The sequence below is a fragment of the Anastrepha ludens genome, chromosome 4 (genome assembly GCF_028408465.1).
Source record: "Anastrepha ludens isolate Willacy chromosome 4, idAnaLude1.1, whole genome shotgun sequence".
In the NCBI taxonomy this organism is placed as follows: domain Eukaryota; kingdom Metazoa; phylum Arthropoda; class Insecta; order Diptera; family Tephritidae; genus Anastrepha; species Anastrepha ludens.
Genome location: NC_071500.1, coordinates 71,416,407 through 71,435,991, shown reverse-complemented (window position 1 = coordinate 71,435,991; position 19,585 = coordinate 71,416,407). Strand labels below are relative to the sequence as shown.

The 19,585-nt window shown below is 35.8% G+C and overlaps 1 protein-coding gene across 1 annotated transcript in view; it reads right to left on the bottom strand.

Moving 5' to 3' along the window:
* Positions 1-16,905, bottom strand: part of LOC128861869 (uncharacterized) — a 43,496-nt gene extending 26,591 nt beyond the window's left edge. The window contains exon 1 of the mRNA XM_054100244.1: positions 16,721-16,905. Coding sequence (XP_053956219.1) covers positions 16,721-16,855 — 135 coding nt within the window. The 5' untranslated portion in view covers positions 16,856-16,905. The remainder of the gene's footprint in view (positions 1-16,720) is intronic.
* Positions 16,906-19,585: the final 2,680 nt, after the last annotated feature.

The window sequence follows — 19,585 nt, the reverse complement described above, 5'->3', positions numbered from 1 at the left end:
ATAAATACCTACTCACTACAGTGATTAATTATCGTTGGCCCAAATTTGGCGGCAGCGAATACATTTTAAATTAAATCAGCGGTGTCGCATAATTTAGTATATAAAGTCACAAGCACACACATTTGTGTATACGATTGTACTAGTAGACAATATATGAAAAGCTATGTGTATGCATGGTACATATGTATGACTCCGTGAGTGTGTGTTAATGCGGCACATATACGAGTATACAAATTTATTACATAAAATGAAGAGAAGGGAAGAGTATTTCCTTTATTTGACTCACATTTTACTCACCTCAACACATACTCGTACATGCATAAAAGGTGTAGGAATTGGCTGCCCAAGGAGCAAAGAAAATTTGTTTAAAGAAGTGGAACTTTCTGACTAATATTTTTGAGCTCCGTCAATGTGATAACAAAAATCAAGCAAATTACATTGTGTAAAATAAGTACCCGGAATTTAAAAAAAAAAACACATTTTTTCATACTATTCATCATTACTTGTTGGATCGCCTTCAAAATAGGCTCCTTTTGAGCCGATACAAATATTCCAACGAACAACCCAGTCATCCATGGCCCGCTGGTAGGCCGGCGCCGGGATGGCCTTCAGCTCCTTTAGCGAATTTTTTTTAATGTCTTCAATCGACTCAAAACGCCTTCCCCGAAGTGGCAATTTTAGTTTTGGGAAGAGAAAAAAGTCACAGGGTGCGAGATCTGGCGAATACGGTGGCTGTTCGATAGTATTTATTAAGTTTTTGGTCATGTATTCGCGTACAATCAAGGCTCGGTGCGATGGCGCGTTGTCGTCGTGCAGAATCCACGAATTGTCCTTCCACAATTCGGGCCGTTTACGGCGAATGGCTTCACGTAAACGCCTTAAAACGGATAAATAATATTCCTTATTAACCGTTTGGCCCTCTGGAAGGAACTCAGAGTGCACCACGCCTTGGTAATCAAAGAAAACCGTGAGCATAACCTTCACTTTGGTTTTTTTGGATACGGTTCGTTCTCGAAGCGCCATTCAGACGATTGCTGACTGGTTTGCATATCGTACTCGTAGACCCATGTCTCATCACCAGTTATTATGCGTTTCATGAACGTAGGGTCCGTATTAGCTCGGGAAACCATGTCTTCAGAGACCTCCTTCCGATGCTCTTTTTGCAAAAATCCATAGTAAAATTCGCCAAGTAAACAAAAGATCAACTCACTTTGACTGCAGAATAAAACACACTAAGTAATAGATCCCGTTCTAATAAGGCTTGTGCATTCAAGGACATGTGTACCAACATGAAAAAACCAAATTTGAAGTGTCAGGTATTCCCGGGAGAGTTTAAATTATAAATTCCGGGTACTTATTTTACACAATGTATATAACGAGCAAAATCTTATTGTCGGCATTTACAACAGCCTCTCATTAACTCTACACATCTTTGCTCGCCCGATTGGAAGCACTCTTGGTAATTTTTCTAAATTAATCAGTTCAGCACCGCGATTACAGTTCCCTTGGCTTTCTATACGCCGTCATGATAAACTCCTTAAGATTCGAAAATTGGGAAAGTCATAAGAGGTGATAGCACTCACTAAGGTAAGCGTAGCAACATTGGGACACCTTTTTTCATAATGAACGAAGAAACAACCGACGTGTTCTTCTTCTTCTTAATTGGCGCGATAACCGCTTACGCGATTTTGGCCGAGCTTAACAAAGCGCGCCAGTCGTTTCTTTCTCGTGCTAACCGGCGCCAATTGGACACAGCAAGTGAAGCCAAGTCCTTTTCCACCTGATCTTTCCAACGCAAAGGAAGCCTTCCTCTTCCTCTGCTACCACCAGCTGGTACCGCATCGAATACTTTCAAAGCCGGAGCGTTTGTATCCATTCGGACGACATGACAAGTAATATCAAGCCTCGACGATTTTGGGTCAAATAGGGGATATGTTTTCCCGCATCCGACTCAGGATGCCAACGTACCATTATGCAGTCACGGTCTGTCCAGCGAGAATATATTTACGATGAATGACGTCGCAGATATTGAAGACAAAATAATAAACTTTGCTTTCATTCCTTTCTTGTTCAGTCGCTACTGACTTCGATTATGGAGTCATTCTCAACAGATTTCACTAAGGCTTACAACCCAAAACGTTGCTTGTTATGTGAATCATGAAGCAAGATCCCCTCCGTCAAGCAGTCGTAGCAGTTCTCAAACTATAGCTAATATCCCAGAATTTAATTACCACACCTACAATATTACAATATTGATGAAATATTATTTCATTTAGTACCCAATTAAGGAAGAGGCCCAGCTCCTCCTCCAATTTGTGTTGCGCTTCTTGATTTCGTTCCACAAATGCAGGGACCTATATTTTTACGCTGTTTCCGAATGGTAGATGGTTTTTTTTTATGAAGATATTTTTGATGACAGAAATATATTCAGGGGCTTGTCAGTGCCTGTCATGGGGAGTCTGCTGTTCAATAAAATGTTTTTCTATCATTTGGTTTTTTGCGCCAGGCCGCTTACACCTTTTTGGGTGTTTGGATATAGCTACTGCTCCTATTTTTGGTGTGCGTCCCTCCATTTGTGGACATACAAATGCAGATGAGGAGCTTTTTCATAGCAGAGATACACTTGGAGGTTTGTCTATTTAGTCCGAGAGATTTGCCGAATTGCTAACATAGTCCATTGGTCAACAATAGGAATAAGAGGATGGAGGGACTATGTGCGTAGAATCCCCAACAGCGGAATGACAAAAATGGCCTTAGACTACGCCAGGCATTAGGGACGTCGACCAAAAAGGTGGAATGAGTGTTGGGCCTGAGAATAAGTTGAAAGCTAAGGGCATTAACACAATATAGAATATATACTACTTGTATATAGTCATATATGGGCCACTTGAGACACCTCCATAAAGACATACTTACATGCATTAACATAAAGACATACTTGCATACATAAATATATAAATATATAAATACATAAATCTAAATAAACACACATACGTACATACATATGAAGACACTTTACACGCGAGTTCTGAAGCCGTGACATAACATAAACGTAAACAAAATGCAGGTGTATGTTATTAAAGCTTCAAATTCGGCATGTGAACGGATCACAAAAAGCCTTCTCACGAAATGCCAACAAAAAACATATATTGTGTTTTTATATATTTTCTAATGTTAGTTTAGCTTAAAAATTTTTTTGAAGCAGTTGAAGAAAACTACCGAAGAAGGAAGACTTCTTTCAATTCAACACTTAACTATATACATAAATAATATAGCTTTAAGTCTTTATGCAAATTGGTTGTATATCTCACTACATATGTGTTGCAACTTCACCGGACCAAGTCCTAAATAAAGTTGAAGAAGAGGAATTTTCAAATTTCAATTTTCCACTTTCTTGAGTGTGCGCCATCATCATTAAATGGTGTGAAGTATTCCTGCATGTGTTTGCTCCATTCACCAGTTCTAGTTTCCATCTTGGAGCCATCAGTTTATAAATTTTGGACCATACCTCCGCAAAGTGATTTAGGATTTCTCCAATAGCAGAGACCGTGGAATCATTTGAGACCAGTGGCGAATGGGATTGTTCAGGCATCCTTCGGAAAGATTTAGGCATACAAACTTAAGATTGTACACAAGAAGATACATTAAAATGTGATCCTAGTTATCTTATCACGAAATGTCCGTGCTGTTGCTGAACCCTGCTTGAAAATTAAACGTTGAAACGAGATCAACGTTGATCGCTTCCGCGCGTCTCTTTCCTACACTATAGCACGAGCACATGAGTATCTTCGTTCGTTTTCCAGAAATTTTCTTGATAATAAATAAAAAATTTGGACGCTCTAATATACGTGCTCATACACGAATATACCTCATATACATATATGTATATACATATGCGTACATAACAAATAAACGTAAATTCACGCTGAAAATGAAACAGTAAAATGAGAGTACGAAGGCAATCGCCTGTTGTCCTCCCTACGCTCTGCTGCTGCTCGAGGGAAAGCGGAGAACGGGCGAAACTAACTTTAATTAAAAATTCTAATTGAAGCGTGAATGATATTCCAGCAAGCAGAATGGAAGTTGTATGCGTAACTATGTATGTATGACTCTGTTATGAACACCAATTCAATAGTAGATTTGTATGGACGTCCAAACAAAAACAAAAAGGATTTTTTTAATAATCTCCAAAATCGAGATTCTCGTAATAGTCCAGTCAAAAGAAGATTTAACTTAGTAATTTTAGGAGTATGCGAGTTTATCGTTTTATTATGTAAAGCCCATCACTGTGAACTTAAGTTTGAGTTTTCGGGGTCGGGGGTTGTGTCCCGCGGCCGGCATCTTGGAAATAAGGGTGCAACTGGTTTTTTGCGATTATCTCGTGAATTTCGAAAGTTACGAAAATTTTGTAAAATACTTTTTTGTAGATAATAATATTATCTATCACTTTCATTCAAAACTTTTTATTGTAAAATTAATCATAAAGAAGTTATAAACAAAATTACGCGAAAAATTAAGGGATGAATTTTTTTCAAGCGGAATAACTTTTTTTTTATTGATTTTATGGAAAATATACATCAGAGCTTTTTTATAGAGCATTCTTTTGTGAACATTTTTGTCCATAAGTTTTTTTCGCTATCTTTATTTAGTCTTATGATTTTGAGCTGCTTACTTACTTATGGTGTGAGACAAAATTTTAAGAAAAATAAGACTCAATTCAAGAAAATTAGTAATCGACTATATCATGTCTATGTTATCTCAATCGATTTTCAGGTGTAGGAAAATTTAGAAACATGAAATTTTCTAAATGCGATATCTCAGCGAAAAAAAAGGATATTTGAGCAAACTTAACGCCATTTGAAAAAAGAAGGCTTGTATTTAAAGATGCCATCCTTTAATTTTGGTGAAAGAAAACATCTGCAAGGCTACATAACCTCAAATATGGGCAACAACGGTGTCTTTTGCACTTTTAGGTTAGGATATCTCGAAAACCAGAGCTGATAGAGCAATTCTGAGGCCAGATTTGAATTCAGCGCATCATAGACCTTCGGAAATATATAGTGTTTCTGGGTCTGAATGTTGGTTAAATTTTGTCGGCCTGTGTAATCATGTACGCGCTTCGCTAATGTAATGGTTGCTCCGCTTAGCAGCTCAAAATCATAAGACTAAATAAAGATAGCGAAAAAAAATTATGGACAAAAATGTTCACAAAAGAATGCTCTATAAAAAAGCTCTGATGTATATTTTCCATAAAATCAATAAAAAAAAAGTTATTCCGCTTGAAAAAATTTCATCCCTTAATTTTTCGCGTAATTTTGTTTATAACTTCTTTATGATTAATTTTACAATACAAAGTTTTGATTGAAAGTGATAGATAATATTATTATCTACAAAAAAGTATTTTAAAAAATTTTCGTAACTTTCGAAATTCACGAGATAATCGCAAAAAACCAGTTGCACCCTTATTTCAAACTTAAGTTCACAGTGATGGGCTTTACATAATAAAACCATAAGCTCGCATACTCCTAAAATTACTAAGTTAAATCTTCTTTTGACTGGACTATTACGAGAATCTCGATTTTGGGACACAACCCCCGACCCCGAAAACTCAAATTTAAGTTCACAGTGATGGGTTTTACATATTGTAATAAACCATAAACTCGCATACTCCTAAAATTACTTAGTTGGCTATTTTTTTTGTCTCTTTTGACTGGACTATAAGGTTAAGTTTTGAGCAGCATACCTTGTAACCAAATTAATCAGCAATGACCTAAATAATAATGTTTTTAAGTATCTAGCACGATTTTGGAAACATTTTAAAAAAGTTTTTAAGCAGTAGTTAAAGTTAAACCAAATTTCTCGAAAAATAATCGGCAGCGCAATTTTATAACTGAACTATAATGAGCCCAGATGTTTAGTAACAGGCTGACTATCACTAAATATGAAGCCACACCTTCTTAGCGACCAGGCTTCGAGCTGCTGTGCAGCTTTAAATGATCGACCGATCGATAATAAAGTTAAAAAAGTGGTGCACGGTAATTTTTTCCACACTATTCATTACTTGACATTTTAGTGCTTAATTGTGCCAGTAATTCTGAAAGTGGTCTAAGTCATATACATTTTTCTTGTTTCGAGATATTAAATTAATTGCGTTTGAATGAGTTAAAAAATATTTTTATATTTTGCGATATTGTAATTTATAATTTTCTTAGACTTGATTAATGAAAATTTATTATCAATATGAAATTTTGTATGAATTTTATACGCAAGTGTTGTTTTTAACGCTCTAATGGACTTAGACCATTTTCAAAATTAATTGGATGCCCTATAAATGACTTAGTGCGATAAAGACGTTGAGTTTTATTTGAGACTATAACTTTACCGAAGTAATTCATGAACATTTATTAATTTAATTTAAAAATTAACTCATTTTTATCACTTTTTCCTGTTTTTAAGATTCTTAAAATGTTCATGGTGGGATATACGTTAGTAAAAACATAATATCTTTATATTTTTCTTCCGTTACTGATCTAGGGCTGGTGTATAATGGAAGTAATATAATATTTTCGTATATTTTTGGTCTTCCTCTTTTAGGGATCCGAAACGTGGAATTTAGAATAATCTAAAGAAGTTTTGTAGAACATTTTATAAGGTTAATTTTTCAAGAAATGCATCCAATGAATTTTCAGTGAAGAGACAGATCTGCTCGAGGTATTTTTTACTCACTTTGTTATTGATCCTTCTAATGACTTACTCGAAGTAAAATCCGGCTGAGACATTCGTTTTATAGAAAATGTATTAGGTGCGCAACTAAGTGCTCGCTGTTCTTTTGATGAAAATACAAGTTTATTCTGAAAAAATGGTTACAAGTGAATCATTGAAAGTATTACCCATCGCTGGTTACTACTTTTTCCCATCTTTCTGGTAGATCTCGTATAACGTCGCGGTAAAACTGTTCATCTTTTGAGGCTATCCACGGATAAAGCCATTGTTTGATGTCTTCATAGACCATGTGCCATCGATCGGAACAGGTAATAATCGGACGGCGCAATATCTAGAGAATATGGCGGGTGGGTAGGATTTCCCATTTCAGTGTTTTCAGGTAGGTTTTCACGGGTTTGGCAATGTGAGGCCGAGCGTTGTCATCCCTCTCGGCGTATTTCGGCCGCTTCTCGCGTAGTGATCCGCTCAATCGCATCAATACCAATCCCCAGTGATGGTTTTGCTTGATTTGAATAGTTCATAAAAAAATAACACCAACTTGGTCCCACCAAATACATAGCATAACCTGCGGAGCGTGAATATTCGGTCGATTCGACGACGTAGAAGCATGACCGGGCAGTCCCCATGACTTTCTTTTCTTTGGATTGCTGTAATGAGTCCATTTTTCATTCCCATCACGATGGGATGAAGAAAATCCTTCCTTTTGTCGCTGGAGCAGTTCTTCATAGGCGAAAACAAGGCCGTTCAACATCCCTTGGTTTTAACTCATAAGGAACCCAAGTCCCCGGTTTCTGAATTATTCACACAGCATGCAATGGAAATGGATTGGCGGGTAACCCCTAATACTTAAGCAACTTCTTCTTGCGTTTGACACGGATCCTCATTGAGCAATACCTCCAATTCAACGTCTTCGAAGGTTTTTGGCCTTCCTTCACGCGGACGGTCGTCAACGTTAAAATCACCGTCTTTGAAGCGACGGAACCAATCTCAGCACGTTGTTTCACTTAAAACAGCATATCCGCAAACTTTTTGTACCTCTCAATGCGCTTCAGCCCCCATTTTTTTTCAAATGAAAGACGAAAATCAACACTTTTCTTTCAATTCATAATAGTGCTGAGGTTGTATAAGTCATTCGTTTTTTTGATTTTCATTTCTATCAACCCAAAATCACGGTCGTTCGATAGAAACGAATGACTCAATAGCAAAAATTTGTGGTCTCGTTATTATTATTATTTGATACCTAAGCAATTTTAATTCAAATCAATGATATTTTAATGTTACGATTTTGGCCTTTGGCGCATCACTGCAATCTATTACGTGTTTTTGAGTAATTATAATTTCCTCCACATGCGCTAAAATGCATGATGCAATTTCCTGTGCACCTCTTGGTCCTGTAGTTTCATCCCATACATACATCGAAGAGGGTCACACTTTATTTTGAAGTTATGTCTGTATGTAATTTCTTTAAATTTTTTACTTAGACCACTTTCATAATTAACACTAAATGAACTCTGTATAACGTTGAAATTACATCCACTATCGAAAGGTTAATTTTTGACAATATCTTGGAAATTACATTAAATACATATAGTTTAAGAGCATGTGGATGTGAAATAAGTGATCAACTAATTATTTTGAAATTTTGACTTAGACCACTTTCATAATTGTGAGCACAATTACTCTTAGGTAGCAGTATCGGAGCAAAGCGAAATATGTGTATGCCACTCGGAAGGAAGCTAAACAATTTGTGTTTGTATGTATGAGTGCCCTAGTGTCTCATGCTCATGGTTAGCCACCTTACCCAAGCCAGGTCACCACACAAACATTCCATAGGAGAGCGCAGTGTAAATCCAGCCATAATTTCTTACGTATACCTATTCTTTTTAAGTAAAAGAGTTGTAAAAGCCTTCTCGAAGCGCTGAGCTATGTTGCATTCCAGCTCTTCTGTGAAATCACTCGCAAGAATCATTGGCTCGCATTCTAAATGAAAAATTCCAGGAAAATTATCTAATCCGTGAAAATTCTATATTTAAATTCTCAACTTCTGTCATTATCGTCTTTGGTCTCATTTCGGTCATTATGCCAGTATTGAAATTCTTAATAACAGGAAGATATTTTTCGAGGTACATATCAACATACCATGTTATGCGAAACCCGATTTTTTAGAGATGAGCTCGCTTATGCTATGCTCACCGTCTAAACTTTTTATGGGTCTTGATTTATACAACCCCGGTTACTTTCGCAGGTGAGCCGATGTTTGGAAGGCTTAAGCAATATTTTGGAATTTTTCCCTTTAAAATTTCACATTTTAATTTGGAATTAGCGTTTGCTGCTTGGTAGTAGAGGACATTTCTGTCCAAAGTCGAGTTTCGAATTTCCACTCTAAAATGCTTGCTTATTTTATAAATAAATCTTTTGTTAAAGTCCAACTGAAAAAAGGTAAAATTTCCCACAGTTCGTTGGAGTGAATTATTTTCATAAAAAAATATTTTCACTACATTTTTGGCACCGTGGTTTGGAATATTTACGACTGCGTTTAATATGAGTTAAGTTTTCCAAAGTGGCCCAAAGTTAACTTCTCGATTCTCTATATGCAATTAGTTTTTTCATGAGTTATTTGTAAACAAATTTTTACGCATTTTTTACTTTTTACAAGGTTTCACCGACAATTCATTCGATTCATTTGGAGCATTTTGGGGCTACTGCACCTTTGAATGAGCAAATAGTTACGTCGTTTATTGTGAAGACGTGTGAGTGCTCGAGCTCACACTGCCAGGTGACGCGTACCGGCTCACCTTATTTCTGCAAAGCAAATTTTAAACGGCTTGGCTGTTTTTCCAGTTAAATTCCAAAGGTTTTCAATTTATAGCAAACTGCTGAAAGTTTTAATTAAAATTAATAACCTGAATCTTATATATAAAAATGGAGACGTTTTTTTGTGTTCGTTAGTCGCCGATTCACGCCTAAACGCATTCACCGATTTCAATCAAACTTTCACAGATCATTGGTATTGGTCCATAGATGGTTTATGTGAAGTTTTAAAGAAATCGGTAAAAGTATGCGTGCGTTGTGTAAGTGTGAAAACTACAATATTTGCGTGTTTCCCTTATACGGACATTACGTATACGGAATGAGAATACACGCAAATGAATAGAATATTCACAGACATGAATAACATTGTTTCGATATCGAGTGACGTATGCGACTGTATTAGTCGTAACGCAATAGTTGTCCTCTCTTTTCTTTCCTTTTTTATGCATGCGTGACACGGCATCAAAGCACATTGCTTTTTTTTAAACTGGAAAAATATTTTGAGCTTCATTTGAACTTTTTATGATTTAGATAAAATAAAAAATTCGTTAAATATATTTGATTCCATTAATAACTATAAGCCTGTACTTTTCGAAGTTCAAAGTTTTTGGACAAATATTGAAACGTTTACTTAAATCAAATGTTAAAGATGGATTTAAAATATACGAAATTATTCAGAGCTTGAATCCATACATTTTTTGAAATCCATCAATATGGATCGACAGTCGCCATAAATGTTCTTTTAAAAAATAAAATGTGTTAATTTGATGGTAGCTCGAGTATTAAGATCAGGTTTCTATTAATATAACTTTGTTCATGGGTTTGCGTAATTTTTTTGTGGTGAAGAATTAGTTTGAAGTGTTTTTCTAAATATTGCGCAAAATTATCAAAATCACAATTGGTTAGCTGAAAGAGCAATACTGGCTGCGAAAAATAAGGATGTTGGTCAATTGAATGCGAATATTTTAAATGATGTGCCTGGTGAGATTGTAACATTTAAATCAATTGATGCAGTTATAAATCAAGATGCCGCTGTAAATTATCCAACAGAATTTTTTAATTCCTTGCTCATCGCTTACAATTGAAAGTTTGTGCACCAATTATTTTACTTAGAAATTTAAATCAGCCACGATTGTGTAACGGAACAAGATTAGCAGTCAAAAAGGTCATGAAGAATCTTATTGAAGCAACAATTTTAAAAGGAAAATTCAAAGGTGAAGACGTATTGATTCCGCGTATTCCGCTGACTCCACCAGATTTAGCTTTTGACTTCAAAATATTGCAATTTCCAATACGTCTTGCATTTGCAATGACAATAAACAAAGCACAAGGACAATCGCTGGAAGTATGCGGAATTTACTTAGAATATCCATGCTTCTACCACAGACAATTATATGTATCATGTTCACGTGTAGGAAAGCCATCAGTTCTGTTTATTTATACCACAACTCAGGGCAAATCAAAAAATGTAGTTTACGAAAAGCCTTTGTTAGTTTAAGTTTAAACTTAACATTAATTGTATATTGTAAAAAAAGAATAAATACACATAGAGTGAATTTAAATCGAGTGTTCATTATTCATTTCTAATTTTGATATGCCTAGCGAAGCAGGCAGAGGGTCCGCTAGTAGAAATATAAAAATAAACCTTTTTTTTAGTTTTTCTGTTAACATGCTGCAAACGTATTAACGCTGTGTTGCAGCTAGTAATGGGAAACTTTTAAGACTCTTAACCTTTATTACTTCTTCTCTGTTTTTTGTGCAATTCTTAGAAGAGAGCTCATGCTTTTAATTATGCTGTGAAATATCTCTTTCACTTACTGAACTAACTAGTCCCAACGATTGTGTGTTAATTAATTTGTAATGAATCCAAGCAACCACAGTACGAAGAGTAGTGCTTTTCCTCGATATACTTACAGGGTGTCTGACGGCAGGATTAGGAATTAAATTAAAAAGCAACTAATGATAAAAGTTTATTTCACTAACTATTACAAAAAAGACAAGTGCGGACTTAATTTTTTTCTCTAATGTTGGCAGTTACGTGGGATACATTCTTAGAATCTGGCCTCCTACTCCTTGAGAAGTGATGTCGGGATGTAATTCACCCGACGCACGATATTGCCTCTTAGAGCTGAGATGGTCGCTGGATTTACTTCATAGACTTTATTTCTGAGGCAGCTATAATTTAGGTAGCCAATAACGGCAATTTTGCATACTTACCATTTAAATGGAAATGTACTCCAACAGTCCAAAAACTCCAAAAGATACTGTTTACCCTACTAAATCGCTCTAGCAGAAAATGTTTACGTAAATTGTAATCGGTAAGCTTAAGCGCTTGCACGATTTGAATTTTGACGGGCTGAATTATATGATCTTTCTTAATTGTGTTGTGCATCTTGATGTTGTACCGCAAATGGAGAAATCTACACTTTAAGCCGACTGCGAAAGGCAAATGGTTTTTATGAGCAGTTTTTTCAAGTCAGAAATGCACTCGCAGGATTGCCATTGCCTACCGAGGGGCCAACGCTATCACAAAAATCTTTTCTATCATTTCATGCACGGAGATTCAAACTTGTGCACTTCCGATTGGTAGACATGTACCAACCCATGTTTCATCAACAATAATTTTTAAAAGTGCCAGAGTACCCACTCCTTTGCATGCGGTCTGACGCGGACCATAATGTAAACTTGTTGCGACGAGCTCAATATTTTCATTTGTCCTCGGTACCCGTCTGGATCATGGCCGCGGGCTGTTTGCCCTCGAGCTAATTTCCCGCAGCCCTCGCACATATGAATGAATCAAATCTTCAGTTCTGTAGTTCTGAATAATGTAACGTGAACAAAATCTACGACAAGCAGCTGCACACGAATCATTAGTCTTGAACTATATTATGCTTCGATAGCGAACGCACGTTGTTCGTCCATTGCGATATCGTGACTAAATAAGCCGTACGAAGCTAGCGCGTCACCCTATCCTTTCATACTACGCTCAGCGGTTAAAGAGAAACTTTAAATTTCAAACCAATTCTGCTACTGGGCACCCTATATATATATATACATATATATACATGCACACATTTGTTTGCAGCGGAGCATTCAATAAGATATTAAAAAAAAATCTCTTAGAAACAGTTTTTCTAATAGGAAAGGTAAAGGTACATAAATCTGCTCTGCTAAGTTTAAGACATACCGACCGATAATTTAAGCAGCTGATTTTTATTGACATTTCATATTTAATTTGAACAAATGGCTATCAAGAATGTATGCCTTGTTATATAAAGAAGTCAAACCGCCAGTTTTATATATTTGATTCGCTTAGTTCCTTTCAAATAAGGGAAACATTCAATTCAATGTTACTTATTAATGCTAAAAATATGGGAAAAAGTTTGAACCTGGGGACCCAAGTTGTAGCTTTAATAATGATACTATGGAACTCCACTTCGTCGAATCATTTTTCCAGCTCCGATGTACATGTATTGACAAACTGTTATAGCAAAAATATATTCCATAAAGAAAAGAAAGGAAATACTTTAACGCCATATTCGATATCCTCTGCGTACTTGCATGAAGGGCTTGAGTACAAAAAGTAATCAGCTTTTCTCTATATCGTTGACACCTAAAATCCATAAAAAATAATTATGGAACTAGTATTTAAGGAGTGTAGATCTTCTATGGGCCACACTTGAGGTTTTATTTGAACTATTTTTACACACACAAGTTTATTTACTCAATATTTCATTCACCTAATACTCATATCTGCGGTTTTCCACGGGCTTATGAAGTAATTATAGCGTGTGCTACATTAAACATTGGATTAGAGATTTTAAGAACCTATTTACAATAGTGAAAACGAATAGATAATATGGAATTAGAAAGCTGGATAGGAGATGCAAAATTGCTTTTGACAAACCCTAACGAGGCTAGGGTGAATTTGTACATACAAAAAGCCTTGAGTCAAAAGGCCTGGTTTACTTAAAAAAAATATGACTTAGAATCAAGCATGTGGATAATGAGGTCTAGAACTGACAACAGATTTGACACAGGAAATAAAATTCGCTCAATGTGTAATATAGGCGAGCTTGAAAACATAGTGCATTTCCTGGCACACTGCCTAATAATATTAAGAGAATTCAAAAAAGTCTTTTTCGGAAATTTTACTTTAAATGATTCACAACTGATTGAGATTCTCAATGAGTAAAATGATCATAGGGATAAAATTTTGCGTATTATGAAATAAGACTTTAGATACAGAGATTTCTTAATAGAAGAGTTTAACTGGTTATAAAAACCGAAAACCTGATAATTGTTTTGCACGAAAAATAAATCGACAGACGGCTCATGCCATTGTCGTTAAATTATTGCAAATATATTTTTTTCTTGATATTATAATAAAAAGTTATCAAAATGTTGTATATTTTACTTTTATTTGCATTAAATTTTATTAACTACTAGCGGACCCTCTGCCTGCTTCGCTAGGCATTTCAAAATTAGAAATGAATAATGCACACTCGATTTAAATTCACTCTATGTGTATTTATTCTTTTTATACAATATAAAATTAATGTCAATTTTAAACTCAAACTAACACAAAGCCTTTGCGTAAACTACATTTTTTGCCCTGAGTTGTGGTATAAATAAACAGAACTGATGGCTTACCTACGCGTGAACATGATACATATAATTGTCCGTGGGAGAAGCATGGATATTCTAAGTCAATTCCTTGTGTTTTGTTTATTGTCATTGCAAATGCAAGACGTATTGAAAATTGCAATCTTATGAAGTCAAAAGCTAAATCTGGTGGAGTCAGCGGAATACGCGGAATCAATACGTCTTCACCTTTGAATTTTCCTTTTAAAATTGTTGCTTCAATAAGATTCTTCATGACCTTTTTGACTGCTAATCTTGTTCCGTTACACAATCGAGGCTGATTTAAATTTCTAAGTAAAATAATTGGTGCACCAACTTTCAATTGTAAGCGATGAGCGGGCAGTCCAGGTAAATCCAAGAAATTTAAAAATTCTGTTGGATAATTTACAGCGTCATCTTGATTTTTAACTGTATCAATTGATTTAAATGTTACAATCTCACTAGCACATCATTTAAAATATTCGCATTCAATTGACCAACATCCTTATTTTTCGCAGCCAGTATTGCCTTTCAGCTAACCAATTGTGATTTTGATAATTTTGCGCAATATTTGGAAAAACACTTAAAACTAATTCTTGTTTTGTGTGTGCGAAATTACAAAAATTATCTGGCAAAGTGATTAAGCCAGTAGCAGCATCAATAGGAATTTGTCCATTTCCTATCTTCAGAAGTTGTCTTGAAAATTTGTCAGCCGATGCATAATTTTGCAAATAAACTCGCAGATTTGTTTTCAAAGTCAAAGTTTTTACGTGCCTCTATAAATGGGATGTCTTTAAACATGCTTTTAATTCATCTGCTGGTGTTGAACGGGGAATTACTGGCAAAGTTTGAAGAAAATTACCAGACAATATTATTAAAGCGCCACCAAATATTTCTTGATTATTACGTAAATCTTTCAAAGTTCTATCCAATGCTTCTACTGATTTTTTATGTCCGATTGTACATTCATCCCACACAATTAATTTGCTCGTCGGCTTTCGCGTTTTCTTTTCTTGGTTTTAGACTTTCACCACAAAAAAATTACTCAAACCCATGAACAAAGTTATGTATGGATTCAACCGCTGAATAATTTTGTATATTTTAAATCCATCTGAACTTTTACATTTGCGAATTTATATATATGTATTTAACATTTAATTTAAGTACACGTTTCAATATTTGTCCAAAAACTTTGAACTTCGAAAAATACAGGAATTAATGGAATCAAATATATTTAACGAATTTTTATTTTATCTAAATCATAAAACGTTCAAATGAAGCTCAAAATATTTTTCCAGTTTAAAAAAAGCAATGTGCTTTGATGCCGTGTCACGCATGCATAAAAAGGAAAAAAAGAGAGGACAACTATTGCGTTACGAATAATACAGTCGCATACGTCACTCGACATCGATACAATGTTATTCATGCCTGTGTATATTCTATTCATTTGCGTGTATTCTCATTCCGTATACGTAATGTCCGTATAAGGGAAACACGCAAATATTGTATTTTTCACACTTACACAACGCACGCATACTTTTACCGATTTCTTTAAAACTTCACATAAACCATCTATGGACGTATACCAATGATCTATTAAAGTTTGATTGAAATCGGTAAATGCGTTTAGGCGTGAATCGGCGACTAACGAACACAAAAAAAGTCTCCATTTTTATATATAAGAAGATTACTACTATAAACCACATCTCAGCTTTGGCTGCTAGTCGTGTACGAACAGTGCTTTAATCACACGAATTCTTACGCTCTTTCATCCAGGCGTTATTCAGGCAGTACCGAAGTAACGTGGATATCGGTTATGCTGATTTTTTCTTATAACACCAAAAGAACCTTAGTTATTCTACGATCCCTTTCAATTCCCTAGACTACTGACTTACAAACAGTGCTGTATTCTCCTAGCTTCCGAGTAAGTGACAAAAACAATGCTTTGGATTGATCGAAGTCTACTTATAATGACACTTTACAAAAACACAAAAAAACAGTGTAACAGCAACAAAAGGTTTATTAGACAATTATCCCACTTAGTGCGAAAAAACAAACTTTCTAATGGGAGGCATGGCGCATATAGCGTCGGCAATCCAGAACAAACTGTCTGTGGGCATATTGATGTATTATAGCAAATGCGTTCTCCGATCTCTACATATAATAGTTTTTTTTTTAACGGAGCGGTTGATACATGAATAGGTGAATAGGTTTCATTGCCAAAATTATATGAGATTTAAAATGAGTGCAGCAGATCACATCCTTTTATCTATATAAATAAAACAAGTACGGAGGTACTATATTCGGTCCGGACCTATCTTTATATACCTGCGCACATATACAACTTTTATTTATAACTCGTCAGCTCAATCAAACAAAAGGAAATTTAGAACTTATAAAAAGTCTGATCTAAATGAAATGAGAAGAGATCCATGTATCAGTTTTGGACGGGTTTTACATTATTAAACCATTATGGAGATGCACGAAGTTACTCAAGAATGAGTGGTAAAGCAATAAACAGCTCAGTGCAAATAAAATTCCAAAATTTTCTATTTTAACTCACCTTAACTTTGGTCTTTTTTCTGCTGCGATGTGGCATGGTGACATCAGTTAATTTCAGCAACTTCGGTCTAATTGGGCGTTTGCCACTCTTTCCACTACGCTCAAATGTCAAATCCAAATATGTTTCTGAAGTCATTTTGTTTCTATGTTTTCACTTGGTATAATGAATCCAAAATATTGAATACACTTTTCTATGTGGCATTACTGAAATGAAAAGAGAAGAAAGATGAAAATCGGTTGAATCAAAAATTTTATATAGGGTTTCCTAAGAGGGACGGGTTGATGTTGACAGGCAGTGACAACCATGTTTTTTGGTGCTAACAATTGGCGCTGTCAATTCTGTTGCTTATTATTTAGTTACTAATGTCAAAATTCAATGATAAGTTACAGGATAGAGCAAATAATATAACTTTATTATGAAGGATTTCAGGCGAGAAATAATTTTGAGTGATAGAAGTCTTTATTAGACCTTTACATGATCCATTGCTTGTCTATTTGCAAGATTATACTACGTTTGTCTGGCTCACAAGTGGCAAATATGTGGCAGTCATTTATAAATTTTCCTACAGGGTGATTAATTGTGCACCACCTTGTATCAACAGCTCGCGAAAGCAAAAAAGAAAGACTAATAACAGACTTTTACAAAGAAGAAACCAACAAAAGCCGTTAATTGTAATTTGAATGGAACCCGACAGATGGGCCTGATATAACTGACATATGTAGTATCTGATGCTATCTGATTAATGATAGCATTTCTAGTCCGGACCATAATAAACGAGCACGCTTGTTCTTAAATGCATTGTTGCGAAATTAATTTTTTCCCCCTATTTAAATTTGAATGTTAATATATTTTGTACTTATGGATTGAACTTTTACTGTACAGTAATTATACCAAATTATATTACCCACGTCTGGGTCCACCATGATTGTAGCCAGCTTCATGGTATAATCTCGTCTCCTTATGTCTCTGTCTGTGAGGCTTCGCTTTGTTGTACTGCGTCGAGATCTTTTTTCTTCGTAATACGTCTTCCACATATATTTTAACCGCATTCCAGTTATCCTTATCAAACATCTTACTGATCACATTGATCGGGGCGATGTCTTCAAACTGCTCCTTCAGGGCAGTTCTTTCCACGAGCTATCTGTCGCAATTGAAGAACGTGTTCCGCGTCATCGCTCGGAGCTTCACAGCACATGCACCTGGGATTCCTTACCTTACCCATCCGGTATAGGTATTTTCAGAAGTATCCGTGGCCCGAGAGGAACTGAGTCATGAAACTGCCCACTTTCCCGAAATTCCTATGAACCCCTTTATCTATTGTAGGAAGGAGCTATGCCATCCATCTGACACTCGATTCAGTGTCCCATCGGCTTTGCCACCGCTGCATGGTTTGGCAACTCCGTTCCGCGGCGTTAGTGGTGTCGTATTTTTTCCTAGAGTCTCACGCATCCACTCGATCTCATCGAACCGTATATCCTCGCTGATCACAAAAATTGACCGCTCATATGATGGTCACTGTCGATCGAAATATTCGGCAAAGTTTCTGTCTTATTCTTAATGCCAATGTGAAAAACTTCCCCAAGACATTTGTATACGTCTGATTTTGTATCTTCCTCCAACATATGGATTTTGTCGACTAATTCAATAACGACTTTGAAATGGAAACTTTATTATTATTATTAGCAAAATTCCAAGTTTTGTTAGCAGCTTGCAAAATAAACGCGTTCGTTGTTACTTAGAGAGAATACAATATTTGAACACAAAGGAAAAGGGAAAAACCAATAATTGATTGGCAACAAAGACAATGAACGTATGACGCTCGAGTACGAGCGCATGATTGTATCAACGCAGAGTTGATACGAAACAACAACAAGTAAGTTTTGCGAATTACAAAATTAAAACTTAAGGAGAGCCAAGGTAATTGTAATGTCTTTTGATAAAGGTATATAAACAAGTAGTTAAATGGACCAAACGAAGCAAAAAAGTCTTAGCACATCTGTGTCCGCCAACTAAGGGAGCTGCACTGCAGTTTTCCAAAAAAAAGGTGAAAATTTGCTTCACTGCATTCGCATTCCCGAATTTCTGAGTTCTCGCTGGTAGTCCAAACCACATAAAGGAAGCGACATTTATGATCACCAAGTAATCGTACTCAAATACATACCCTTTGCAGATTCATAAATAAATAAAATTAAAATTTTAATGCTCCTAGAAACATGGCGCTCCTTCATCTCGATTGGTGCTTTAAACACTTAAGCGATATTGACTGAGTTCAGCAATGTGAGCCTGTCGTTTCTACCTCGTGCTACCTGGCGCTAATGAAACACAGCAAAATTAATCCAAGTCCTTTTTTACTACAACTTCAACGCAAAGAAGACTTTTTTCTTCTTTTGACAGCACTGTGCGGCCCTCACCGGATATTTGAGAATAGAAGTGTTTGTAACCATTCGTATGACATATCCGAGCGAAGCATCTGGATTTTTATTCGGTATATATCTACGCGTTCATGCAGCCTATTCCCATGCCTTAAATAGCACACCACCGTCAATCAAGAGCACTGTCGAAACGTTCGAACTCTCAGACGATGCATTTTGATATACCATACCTGTCCTTTTCCTTAAATGTTCACTGTATATAAGCCCTGCCGCATATCGAGTAGCCATATTGCATCTTCACTATTTTACCTCCCCGTTCATTACCATTGTCTTCGAATTCAATTGAATTGTCTTTCAATTTCTGTAAGGCCGGTAAGCTTGTGTAAGCGTATTATTGACATGCTAATAATTCCCTGCTGCCCCAACTTTGCCATTCCTTCGCTTTCTTCAGTTCAGCAGCTGTTTGTTATCAGCTTGATTGTCAGCGTATGTT